This window comes from Heterodontus francisci, chromosome 3 (genome assembly GCF_036365525.1).
Source record: "Heterodontus francisci isolate sHetFra1 chromosome 3, sHetFra1.hap1, whole genome shotgun sequence".
Taxonomy (NCBI): domain Eukaryota; kingdom Metazoa; phylum Chordata; class Chondrichthyes; order Heterodontiformes; family Heterodontidae; genus Heterodontus; species Heterodontus francisci.
In genome coordinates, this window is record NC_090373.1 from 140,132,852 (window position 1) to 140,146,761 (window position 13,910).

At 41.0% G+C, this 13,910-nt stretch overlaps 1 protein-coding gene across 5 annotated transcripts in view; it reads right to left on the reverse strand.

The window, feature by feature from the left end:
* The window catches only part of casp8ap2 (caspase 8 associated protein 2), a 51,113-nt gene that overhangs the window by 24,307 nt on the left and 12,896 nt on the right, over positions 1-13,910 (reverse strand). For 2 of the 5 annotated variants that reach the window (XM_068026487.1, XM_068026495.1), the window contains exons 2-4: positions 12,682-12,773; positions 8,906-8,995; positions 3,146-3,246 (exon numbers count right to left, since the gene is read on the reverse strand). In XM_068026487.1, coding sequence (XP_067882588.1) covers positions 3,146-3,246; positions 8,906-8,995; positions 12,682-12,751 — 261 coding nt within the window. In that variant the 5' untranslated portion in view covers positions 12,752-12,773. The other 3 variants (XM_068026501.1, XM_068026502.1, XM_068026504.1) reach the window with 3 other exon arrangements.

Sequence of the window (13,910 nt, forward strand, 5' to 3'; positions counted from 1 at the left end):
GTTAAGGGATAGGTCAATAGGGATGCAGTGGCAGACATTTAAGGGGATATTTCAGAATACACAGAATAGATACATTTCAACATGAAAGAAAAATTCCAAGGGGAGGACCCACCATCCGTGGTTAACTAAAACAGTTAAAGGTAGTATTAAATGTACAGAAAAAGCATACAGTTGCGCAAAGATGGGTGGCAGGTCAGAAGATTGGACAGAATATAAAAAGCAGCAAAGAATGACTAAAAGATTAATGAGGGAAAAACTGGAGTACAAGAGAAAGTAGGCTAGAAATATAAAGACACATAGTAAGAGTTTCTATGGATATTTAAAAAAGGAGAGTTAAAATGAGCATTGGTCTGATAGAAAGTGTGTCTGGGGAAATTAATAAGGGAAAATAAGGAGATGGAAGATGAATTGAACAGGTATTTTGCATTGGTCTTCACTATAGAGGATACAAGTAACATCCTGGAAATTGCTGTAAATCAGGAAATGGAAGGGAGGGAGGAACTCAAGAAAATTACAATCAACAGGGAAGTGGTACTGAGCAAATTGTTGGACCTGCAGGCTGACAAGTCCCCAGATCCTGATGGACTTCATCCTAGGGTCTTAAAAGAAGTGGCTAGTGAGATAGTTGATGCGTTGGTTTTAATTTTCCAAAATTCCCTAGATTCGGGGAGGGTTCCATTAGATTGGAAAATAGCCAACGTAACTCCTTTATTTAAAAAGGGAAGGAGACAGAAAGCAGGACACTACAGGCCAGTTAGATTAACATCTGTAATAGGGAACATGTTAGAAGCTATTATTAAAGACGTTATAGCAGGGTACTTAGAAAAAAATCAGGTAATCAGGCAGAGTCAACATGGTTTTGTGAAAGGGAAATCATGTTTAACCAGATTATTGGAGTTCTCTGTAGAAGTAACGTGCTGTGGATAAAGGGGAACCAGTGGAGGTACTGTACTTAGATTTCCAGAGACATTTAATAAGGTGCCACGTCAAAGGTTATTGCAGAAAATAAAAGCTCATGGTGTAGGGGGTAACATTTTGGCATGGATAGAAGATTGGCTAGCTAACAGGAAAAAGAGTAGGAATAAATGGGTCATTTTCTGGTTGGCAAAATGTAATGAGTAGTGTGCCACAGGGATCAGTGCTGGGGTCTCAACTTTCTACAATTTATATAAATGACTTGGATGAAGGGGCCAAAGGTATGGTTGCAAATTTGCTGAGGACACTAAGATAGGTAGGAATAAAAGCAAAATACTGCGAATGCTGGAAATCTGAAATTAAAACAAGAAATGCTGGAAATACTCAGCAGGTCTGGCAGCATCTGTGGAGAGAGAAGCAGAGTTAACGTTTCGGGTCAGTGACCCTTCTTCGGAACTGGTAGGTAGGTAGGAAAGTAGGTTCTGAAGAGGACATAAGGTGGCTACAAAGAGATATATAGATAGATTAAGTGAGTGGGCAAAGGTCTGGCAAATGGGAGTATAATGTGGGAAAATGCGAAATTGTGCATTTTGGCAGGAAGAATAAAAAAGCATATTATCTAAATGGTGAGAGATTGCAGAGCTCTGAGATGCAGAGGGATATGGGTGCCCTAGTGCATGAATCGCAAAAGGTTAGTATGCAGGTACAGCACGTAATTAGGAAAGCTAATAGAATGTTGTTTATTGCAAGGGGAATTGAATACAAAAGTAGGGAGGTTATGCTTCAGTTATACAGGGCATTGGTGAGACCACATCTGGAGTACTGTGTACTGGTCTTCTTATTTAAGGAAGGATGTAAATGAATTGAAAGCAGTTCAGAGAAGGTTTGCTAGGCTAATACCTGGAATGGGTGGGTTGCCTTATGTGGAAAGCTTGGACAGGCTAGGCTTGTAACTGCTGGAGTTTAGAAGAATAAGAGCTGACTTGATTGAAAGATATAAATCCTGCGGGGTCTTGACAGGGTGGATGTGGGAAGGATGTTTACCCTTGTGGAAGAATCTAGAACTAGGGGTCACTGTTTAAAAATAAGAGGTCGCCCATTTAAGACAGAGATCAGGAGAAATTCTTTTCTCTGAGGGTCGTGAGTCCTTGGACCTCTCTTCCTCAAAAGGCACTAGAAGCAGAGTCTTTGAACATTTTTAAGGCAGAGGTAGATAGATTCTAGATAAGCAAGGGGGTGAAAGGTTATTGAGGGGTAGGTGGGAATGTGGAGTTGAGGTTACAATCAGATCAGCTATGATCTTATTGAATGGCGGAGCAGGCTTGAGGGGCCGAGTGGCTTACTCCTGCTCCTAATTTGTATGTTCATATGTACTATTATGGACTTAAAAAAAAACAATTTGCAGGAGAAAGTGGATAGGTATTGAAAGGTAACAGAAGATACTATAAGGCTAACCAACATTACATGGGAGAAGATGACAGTGAGTTGTTGCGACAGGAATTTAAAAGTTTTTTTTAAAAGCTACGTCAGATCCATAGGACCATTGAAATAATTCCGGGTACTGCCTGTGTGGAGTTTGCAAGTTCTCCCTGTGTCTGCGTGGGTTTTCTCCGGGTGCTCCGGTTTCCTCCCACAAGCCAAAAGACTTGCAGGTTGATAGGTAAATTGGCCATTATAAATTGTCACTAGTATAGGTAGGTGGTAGGGAAATATAGGGACAGGTGGGGATGTTTGGTAGGAATATGGGATTAGTGTACGATTAGTATAAATGACTCGGTGGGCCGAAGGGCCTGTTTCAGTGCTGTATCTCTAATCTAAAATCTAATCTAATACAGGGAAACTGAAAAGTTCCTCAGGACAGATTGAAATTGACTACTCCAAAGGCTACTTAAATGTCTAATTTGCTTCAGTCTTCACTACACAAGAAATGCTGAGTTTATTACATTTCACACAGCTGATTCTAAAACTGTGTCAAAGAAAATGTGGAAATAGTGCTGGCTAGAATAAGAGATTGCAAAAACTGATTGGGCTGTCACTCCCAATGGCATTTACCCGTCGGTGCTCAAACAAATGCAGCTCGCACATTTAACAGCTGACTAGGATCTGGAAACTGGCAGTATGGTACAGGCTTGATGGACCAACGGTCTTTTCAAAGCTGCCATTCATCTATGTTCATTTCATAAGCAGCCCTTCTCCGCATCCAATGGTGTTACAACCATCAAACATGTACCTCTTTCAAGGAGATTTCTTTTGCAGTTGTCTCTTCAGTGAGGATCTCCTCATACAGATCAAAACAATCCTTAGCAGGTTTACTCTTTCCTGCAGTGTCACCTGCAAATAAAACAAGTAATCTCATTAGACATTGATCAATTAGAAAAATAAGTTTCTTTTCTTCTAAAAATGGCAAGACTGTCTCTTCAAGGTATGTTACTTGTGCTATAAGGGACATCTAGTCAAAAATGCAACTGGCGCTAGGGTTCCAGCAATGTCCCTTTAAAATTGACAGCAAGGTAGTATGCGGAATGGGCATCTATTCTGTACTTACACTGCAGCGTTGAGATCAGAAATAAACAGCTTGCATTTGAATAGTATCTTTCATGTCCTCAGGAAGTTACAAAGTGCTTGACAGCCAATGTATTACTTCTGAAGTGTTATTTCAGCAGCAGATGCGGCAGCCAATTTGAACACAGGAACATAGGACTTAGGAGCAGGAGTAGCCCATTCGGCGCTTCGAGCCTGCTCCGCCATTTGATAAGATCACAGATGATCTGGTTGCAGTCTCAACTTTACTTTCCTGTCTGCCCCCATAACCCTTGACTCCGTTGTCTATCAAAAATCTATCCAACTCAGCCTGGAATAAATTCAATGACCCAGCCTCCACTACTTTCTGGGGAAGAGAATTCCACAGACTAACGACCCTCTGAGTGAAAAAATTTCTCATCTCAGTTTTTAAAGTGATACCTCTTACTCTTAACCCATTCCTTAGCTCTAGTCTCCCCCACAAGAGGAAACATCCGCTCTATCAAGTCCCTTCAGGATCTATGTTTCAATAAGATCACCTTTCATTTTTCTAAACTCCAGTGGGTATAGGCCCAACCTGTTCAACCTTTCTTCATAAGATAAGCCCTTCATCCCCGGAATAAGTCGAATGAACCTTCTCTGAACTGTTTCTAATGCAATTATATCCTTTTTCAAACAGGGCGACCAAAACTGTACACAGTACTCCAGATGTGGTCTCACCAAGATTCTGTACAGCTGCAGTAAAACTTTCCTACTTTTATACTCAATTCCCTTTGCAATAAATGCCAAAATTCCGCTAGTCTTCCTAACCACTTGCTGTACCTGCATAGTAACTTTTTGTGATTCATGTACCAGGACACACCCAGATCCCTCTATACCACCGAGTACTGCAATCTCTCTCCATTTAAATAGTATACTGCTTTTCCATTCTTTCTGCCAAAGTGGACAAGTTCACATTATACTCCATCTGCCAAAATTTTGCCCACTCACTTAACCTATCGTCATGCAGGCCCCCACCTACTAAGAATGAGGCACATTGATTTTGAACTGTTGCTGGAGAAAGAAAACGACTTCAACAGATCAGCCGTGGCTGGAGAAATATTTGCATATTAACAGATGGAGGACAAAGGACCATTCCTTGACGCATTCACCTCACAATGGATCACCGGACAGTAAGAGGATGGGAAAGCGCATTCCGGGGCCTGCTGAGGTGATGCAATCCACAAGGACCAGGACTGGTTGGAACAGCTGGTCACATGACTAATTGGCCGTTCCAGGTTTTTTTGAACTAGCCACAGTGTGTTTGGGCAGAATGACAGTTTGCTCCTGGACTGAGATCTCTCCTGTCTGCTCCCATCTCTTTCTCACAAGCCTCTGAATCTACTGAAGACACATGAACCCCAAAAGAGAAGTCTTCTACAGCGAACAAGGTTTAAGAATAATACTGGGCCCCAACAAAAAGCAAAAACTACCTACAATCAAGGACTCTACAGTGAGCTCAAAGAACTGTATCAAATACTCTTCAGATATTGTCTCAAACTTTTCCACTTTATTTTTCTTCTGCTCTTTTCTGTCTCTATTTGCAAATGTGTATTGCGTATGCATGCTAGCACGGGCACGTCGTGTATCCATAGGCGTCAACCGAAATAGAGTTTAAGTTCAAGTTTAATAAATTTAAAATATGTCCAATCTGCTGACCTACCAGTAATCGTCTTGAAACCTAAGAAACCTTATAATTGGAAAACAGTGAACAAGGATTCACCAAGGGGGAGCTAAAAACAGTGTGTTTAAAATTAAATCCTGTTACAGTAAGACCAGGTGAAGGCTGAGAGGAACCTCTAGACACCTTTCTCACCTGGTCTTAACACTATCTATACCCCTTTGTAGACGCTTTACCTCCTCTTCACAACTTACTTTCCTTCCTATCTTGGTGTCATTGGCAAGTTTAGCTACCATACATCTTCGTCCAAGTCATTGATATAGATTTTAAATAGTTGAGGCCCCTGCACCGATACCTGCGTCACTCCACTATTAACAGCTTGCCACCCCAAAAATGACCCATTTATCCCTACTCTCTGCTTACTGTTAGCTAACCAATCCTTTATCCATACTAATAGGTTACCCCCTACACCATGTGCACTTATCTTGTGTAGTAACCTTTGATGTGGCACTTTATCAAATGCCTTTTGGAACTCCAAATATACTACAGCTACAAGTTTCCTATTATCCACCTTGCTTGTTACTTCCTCAAGGAACCCTAATAAATTAGTTAAACACTATTTCCCTTTCACAAAACCATGTTGACTCTGTCTGATCCCAGTATGATTTTCCTAATTAACCTCCTTAATAAAATTGTGACATTCTTCCTATGACAGATGTTAGGCAAACTGGCCTATAATTTCCTGCTTTCTGACCCCCTCCTTCCTTGAATAAAGGTGTTGCATTTGCTATTTTCAATCTGCAAGGTCCCTTCCAGAATCTAAGGAATTTTGGAAGATTATAACCAATGCCTCTACTATCTCTGCAGTCACTTCTTTAAGACACTAGGATGCAGGCCATCTGGTCCTGGGGACTTGTCAGCCTTTAAGTCTAATAGTTATCCCAGTACCTTTTCCCTGCTGATAGTGATTGTTTTAAGTTCCTCTGCCCCTTCCATCTCTTGATTTTCAAGTATCTTTGGATTTTCTAACTATTCTAGAGTGACGACACGCAAAATATCTGTTCAAAGCCGCCGCCATTTCCTTGTTTTCTATTATCAATTCCCCAGACACACTCTCAAGGACCAACAGTAGCATTAGTTACTCTTTTCTTATTTAAATACTTGTAGAAACTCTCAGTATTGGTTTTTATATGACTAGCTAGCTTTCTCTCATACTCTATTTTGCCCTCTTTTTTTAAGTCACTCTTTGCTAGTTTTTAAAATATGTCCAATCTTCTGACCTACCACTAATCTTTGCAGATTTAGTGTTTCTTTCAATTTGATATTATCCTTAACTTCCTTATTTAGCCACAGATGATGCATCCTTCTCACTGGGATAAACCTTTGCTGAGAGTTATTAACTATCTCTTTAAAAGTCTGCCACTGCATCTGTATTGTCCCACCTTTTAGCCTAGTTTCCCAGTTTACTTGAGCTAGCTCTGCCTTCAAACCCTTATAATTACCTTTATTTAGGTTTAAGAATACTCGTCTTAGACTCACACTGCTCCTCTTCAAACTGAATGTGAAATTATATTATTCTATTGTGATCGCTTAGAGGCTCCTTTACCATGAGGATATTGATTAATCATGTCTCACTGCACATTACCAGTTCGAAAATAGAACAGCAAAGTCTCACAAACAGCAAATGAAATAAGTGACAACCACTTTAATTGGCGTTAGTTGAAGAAAAGTGAACCAGGACACCAAATGAACTCTATGGTTACCTTTGAATAGAGGCATTGGATCTTGTATACACACTTGAACATGCAGACGGTGCTAGGATTCAATGTTGCATCCAACAATGTAGCACTCCCTCAGTATTGGACCTAGGTGCCATCCCAGGTAAAGTGCTCAACTCCTGAAGTGGGGCTTGAACCCATGGCATAAGGCACAAATACAACCACTGAGCCAAGCTTGTGGTAGATGCCAGGTATGGATCTGCAAGCTACCAATCTACCATGCCTTGCTAGTGCTCTGCAGCACCACTATTACAACATTAAAACACTTACCAAACCATGCATGTGCATTACTGATAGACTCCACAATGCAAGAGCAATTTCCATAGATTGCCCTCATCAGAAGTACAGTCAGTGGCTTGAAGAAATGTTACACGTTTTATAGGGACTTCTGTCATTATACAAGATAAAATTTAATCATGTAAAATCATCAATTTTTTAGTATCTTTTCCTGGTTTGCATGCAAGGCAAACAGAAAAGAAAATGTAATCTCATTAACAGATTTAAAATGCACTAGAATATTATAAAATCTGAACACTAAATATAGAATCAACTATTCAAAATAAAGCTTATAGAATGCAATGGCTACATTTAAATTAGTTATCTAGATTGGCTCCCAGAAGTAACCCAAGGTAGCACCTGAATTTATTATCGCACTTCTGTTAAGACTCATAACGTGTGACCTCCTCTCCCTTCCTTCTTACTGGCTTTGTTTTCATGATATCACTAAAGTTAGTGTTTTCACTGTTCCCCGGATTCTGAGGGGTTGGGGGACTGATTTTCTCAGCTAATGACAGCTCGTAGGATTTACTGTGGGTTCCGTTTCTTCTGTGGGTCCCAGATATTACCTCTTCTCCCCACTGTTATGTGGTATTTGTTCCTCTCCCTTTGTACCATCCTGGAATATTTAAAAAAAAACTCAATTTGCAACACTGAAATCTACTTTATTATTCTGCAAGTACTTCCACGGCTTTGCACTCCTGGTTGGTGTGAATAGATGAAATCAGTGTGGTCTCTTCTACTTTCTTCTTGCTTCCTTGTTCCACTCTTGTTTTTTTTCAGGTTTATGAGCTCTTTTATGAAAATTTTATTTTTCATTTGTTTTTTTCTTTATTTGTTGTGTGCAGTGTGCAAGGGTTCAAAGAAATACACTGGACTTTGTTGAGATAAAACTCTATCGTAATGTAGGCAGTCGGAAAAAATCTAGAGGACCAGGATTTGTCAACAAGAGTCCTTGGAAATTTCCTTAACTATCTCCAAAAGTTGAAAGCTTGTCATTTACACTGCATTGTGCTTACACTGATTCAGCTTTGATGGAGTGACACCTGAATATAGTTTTTACTCTTCAAATGTGCGTTTCTGGTAACCTATTTGAGGATTCACTGCCAATTCCCTCTGGACACTTGGATCCTCAAGACCTGTGGTACATTTAATTTTAAAGGTGGTCTAACCCTGTGATACAAGTTGACATAGTAGAGCAGCATTTTTCTAGCGGTAAAGAGGGTAACAACATGCTGAATGCAGTCTTCCTTGGAAACACGGTGCAACCATAATCAGAAGCCATTTTGTTCTGCATCTGTTGCAGGCTAGTTAAAATTAGAATTATTTGGTAGATTACTCAACCAAAAAGTCCTTCAAATTAGTAAGTCAGTTTGTGAGATGGAGGTACCATGCAGCAAGTTGTAACACAAACACATATATGGGGATGGCCACCTGTGATGTCTGACAAGTGATATCTATTTTAGGGCTTAGTTTATTGATTAATAGATCTGTTATATATGTTAATTGTTTTTAACACTTGGCTGTGTTTAGTGACTAAATTATCCAAGTGCATATCGTGTTAGCAAGCCACGGTACTGAATTGTCTGGCCTTTTCCTTAATGAAGATCAAGCACAGCCAAAAGAACAGAAGCCATTCTCTCAGCACGCAGCTATAAAAAGCGCAAGCTTAGGTGCCATTCTGTGCGTCAAGACAGCCACCCGGAAGCACTGTACTAGTTTGAAAGATTAGTGAATGTTGTTATTTTCAACATACGTGAAGCAGACTGTCCACCTCCTTGGTCGTCTGTGTCCAGGCCATCATAGATATCTACAGAGTTTTCACTGTCAGTCTTCACTGGAGAAACTACAACATACACAAAGAGAAAGGCAACAAATACTTCAAAAATGATTAAAAGGACAATAAAACAAACAATAAACAAAACTGAACGCATTAATTATCAGTAGCCCTGGAACCATCTGGGTAGTTGCCAGCCAAGAAATAAAATGCAAAAAATACAATAAACCTGTTTAGTTATCAGGGAGAAAAGGAGAACACAGTGACAGGAAGTGGGAAAGAGTGTGTGAAGTGAGAAACTGAAAGACAGAACGAGTGTGGGGTGGGAGTGGGCAAGCGACAGACAGGGGCCAATATAGATAAATTTCCAGGAAGAAAATGCTAGAAATACTCAGCAGGTCTGGCAGCATCTGTGGAGAGAGAAACAGTTAATGTTTCAGGTCTGTGACCTTTCATCAGAACTAAGAATAGTTGGACATGTAATCGGTTTTGAGCAAGTCAAAGCAGGGAGGGTGGGAAGAACAACAAAAGGGTAGGTCTGCAATAGGGTGAAAGGCAAGAGAGATTAAATGACAAAAAGTTTCATGATGCAAAGCCACAAGGAGTGATAATGAAATAGCAAAGAAACAAAAGATGTGTCTAGAGGAGGTGTGAATAGCAGGATCCCAAGTAGCTGCTGTCCGAAAGCAAAGTAAATAAGTAATGAGGGGAAAAAACAAACCAGCAAAGTAAAATGAAACAAAATGTGGTCAAAGGTTATGATCTAAACTTGTTGAACTCAATGTTGAGTCCAGAAGGCTGTAGTGCCCAGTGGAAAGATGAGGTTCTGTTTCACAAGCTTGCATCGAGCTTCGTTGGAACGCTGCAGCAGGTCAAGGACAGAAAGGTCAGAGTGGGAGCAAGGTGGAGAATTAAAATGACAGGTGACTGGAAGCTTGGGGGTCATGCTTACAAACTGAATGTGCCTGCGTTTGGCCTTACCAATGTAGAGCCAACATTGGGCGGCACAGTGGCGCAGTGGTTAGCACTGCAGCCTCACAGCTCCAGCGACCCGGGTTCAATTCCGGGTACTGCCTGTGTGGAGTTTGCAAGTTCTCCCTGTGTCTGCGTGAGTTTTCTCCGGGTGCTCCGGTTTCCTCCCACAGCCTAAAGACTTGCAGGTTGGTAGGTAAACTGGCCATTATAAATTGCCCCTAGTATAGGTAGGGAAATATAGCGACAGGTGGGGATGTGGTAGGAATATGGGATTAGTGTAGGATTAGTATAAATAGGTGGTTGATGGTCGGCACAGACTCGATGGGCCGAAGGGCCTGTTTCAGGGCTGTATCTCTAAACTAAACTAAACAAAACATTGTGAGCAGCGAATACAGTATACTAAGTTGAAGGAAGTACATGCAGGTCGTTGTTTCAGCTGGAAGGAATGTTCCGGGCCTTGGACGGTGTGAAGGGAGGAGGTAAAAGGGAAGGTGTTGCATGTCCTGTGCTTGCGTGGAAAGGTGGTGTAGGATAGGTAGGGGGTGTTGGGGTCTCTGAGGTGTTGCGGAGGGAACAGTCCCTTCTGAATGTTGTAAGGGGAGAGGAAGATACATTTGGTGGTGGCATCATGCTGGAGGTGGCAGAAATGGTTAAGGATGATCTGTTCAATATGGAGGCTGGTGGGGCGGAAGGTGACAAGGAGAACCCAATTGTTCTGCAAGGGAGGGAGAAGTGGTGAGAGCAGAAGTGCGTGAAATAGAACGGACATGGTCAAGTGCACTGCCAACCACGGTGGTGGGGGAAATCCTCAGTTGAGGAAAAAGGAAGAAATATTGGAAGCGCCAGTATAAAAGACTGCATCGTCTGAACAGATGAGGAGGAGACGGAGAAACTGGGAGAATGGAATAGAGTCCTTACAGGAAGCAGGGTGTGAGGAAATGTAGTCAAGGTAGTCGTGGGAGTCAGTGGGCTTATAATGAATATTGGTTGATAGCCTACCCCTAGAAATGCAAACAGGGAAGACATGGAAGAGAAGGTAAGAGTCAGCGATTAACAAAGTGAAGGTGAGAGAAAGGTGGAAACTGGAAGCAAAGTCGATGAAATTTTGTAGTTCAGGGTGGGGCAGGAAACAACACCGATACAGCCACACTGGAAAAAGAGGTGAGGTAGAGGGCACCATCAAACTCTTTGTCATTTAATCTCTCCTGCCCTCCACCCTGCAACAGACCTTTCTTTTTGTTCTCCTTCCCACTCTCCTCCTTTCACTTGCTCAAAACCTATTTCCAACTTTTCCTAGTTCTGATGAAAGATCAGCGACCTCAACTGTTAACTCTGTTGATCTCTACAGATTCTGCCAGATCTGCTAAGCATTTTCCGTTTTTATTACGGATTTCCAGCAGCTGCAGTATTTTGCTTTTGTATAAATTTCCAGGAATGAACCACAATACCAAATTTGATATTTGCAGCAACGCCTTCAAAATCTACAAACCAGTGCTCAGACTTATGATGCCAAACATCACCCGATATCAGACCCATGCCCTTCCTGATGACAGACACTAAGAATCTATAACCCTCCCCCCCTCTCTCATGCCTGCTGCCAAACTCCACCAGCTCCAACCCAGTTCTACTAAAGCCCAGGATCGTGGCCAAAGCTGAAGTGTAGGACCACCCTGTGCTCAGCTTAACCCCAGTCCACCTGCCCATTACTGCTAAATATCAAATATCTAACTCAAACTGCTACATCTTATAACAAAAACAAGAAATGCTGGAATCACTCAGCAGGTCTGGCAGCATCTGTGGAAAGAGAAGCAGAGTTAACGTTTCGGGTCAGTGACCCTTCTTCGGAACTCTAACACCTTGGTTCTATATTCTCAGCTTTTAAAATGTAAATAAAAAAACATTTACAGTGTGTACAGATATTGAACACAGAATTTGATCCTCAAAGCGCCAGAATTTAATAAAAATGGAACTTGAATTGTTCAATTGCAGTAAGTTAGCAACCCTGACATTATACCTTTCATGGCACAAACAGTAACTGTTACAAAACATCATTTCCTCTGACTCACCACACACATTATCACAGGAGGTCTTCTAGTATAAAGAAAAATAATGAATGCCCAATTAACAAAACTGCATTCACTAAGATAGAGCACCGGTTAAGTCCTTCTTAGATGCAAAAAATGCAAATCTTGCATTCATTGTAGACTCCAAAATGATGGAAATGCACCAAATAAACCAAGAGAAAAATGAACCAACATTTCTGGAGATGCAGAGCCTCAGAATCTCCCTCCCCCACCCACCCAAGAAAATAAATCCTCCGTATTCACAGCACTTGTATCTTCCTTAGGGTGTTCATGTATTGTTGTTTCCCCCCTCCTTCACCCCACAGAGTAAAAGTGAAGAAATGTGGGGTATAGCTACAGTTTACATTGCAAGTATTTGATTAGCTCTGTTCTCACATCATAAGACTTGTATTTGGCACCATTTGGGATTTGTCAGCTTCTCTGAAGCTTTTACTAGTTTTTAAGGTTAGCATGCATGCAATCTAAGCCCTGTAACATTTTAGCAGATCTTCCACAGCATGATTCACACTGCATTGGAGGATATGTTCGAGACATTATCTGCTTGTCCACTCAGCTTGGGAACAAGAAGCAACCCAGAAATGATACTATGGAGATTGGAGATCACACATACGGTATGTGTCCTAAAATTGCAGCCATCTACACATTATTGTTTAAGGACAGGGCAAACTGGTATCAAGATATCATGTAGTTCCTTACCAAAACTAATCTGTTGCAACAGATCACCATAAAGATAATCCACGTTGTTGTTCCCGTCGTTGCTGTCCATGATGTCTTCAGAAATTCTCCATCTGAGTGAACAAAAAGTTTCCAGTCAACAGTTAGTCACTATATCAGCATGCAACAAGAAAAATGCACATTTTTCATGGATTGTGCACACTAGCAAAACATCTCCTGCCTCATTAGTGGATACAAATTTGCCTAAAGTCTGCTGAATTTCCCCTATTAACTAGACTTACCAGTCAACAGTTTTATAGTGGTGAGTTATTTTTCAGAATCATGGTCAGCTTGGCATTTGAAGATAATGAGAGAAGGAAAGAAGGACAAATAGACAGACGCTTGAAGATAAAGGTCCAGAGAAGGTATCTACTGAACAATCTTCAGCTGCAATAGCATCAAAAACAAAAAACTTGCTCTCTCACATTCAATCAAAGCACACATAGCCAACAAGACTGAAGAGTTACTGATGGGATGGAGAACAATGGCAAAGAGCATTGCATCTTTTAAGGGAACAGCAGTTAAACATTTGAAGCAGAGGAACCCCTTTTGTGAAGGGTTGGTTAGCTTTTGCTAATTTTCTCAGGCAAGAACCTACTTTTACATGGCACCTTTCATGTCCGCAGAGTTTCCCAAAGCACTTGACAGCCAATGAATTATAACTTTAATACAATTTCTCCTGAGTTGCACCATTCAACCACAAAAAGCATGTGTAAATGTGCAGCAACTCAAGGCAGTCATGAGTTACCACACTAGAAACATCGATAAAAATAATTCAAGCATCACAAATGAAAATAGCTAACATATACAGAGTAAACCAGAGTTTATTTAAACAAAGTGCAGTCACAGAAAATGTATTTCTGGCACTGCCTGTCTTATTTAAATGTGTACGTAATATGAACACATGATTGATTTACATCAAATGTACAGCACAGGCACAGGCCATGCAAGCCCAACTGGTCCATGCCAGCATTTCTGCTCCACATGAGCCTCCCCCCACCCCAATCCTAATACATCTAACCCTATCCTTCTGTTCCTTTCTCCCTCAAGTGTGTCTCCTTAAATACATCTGTTAGTTCCCTCAACTACACCTTGTGGTAGCACATTCCATATTCTAACCACTCTTTGGGTATAAAGAAGTTTCTCCTGAACTCCCTATTGCATTTATTAGTGACTACCTTATATTTAGAACTTCTAGCTTTGATCTGACC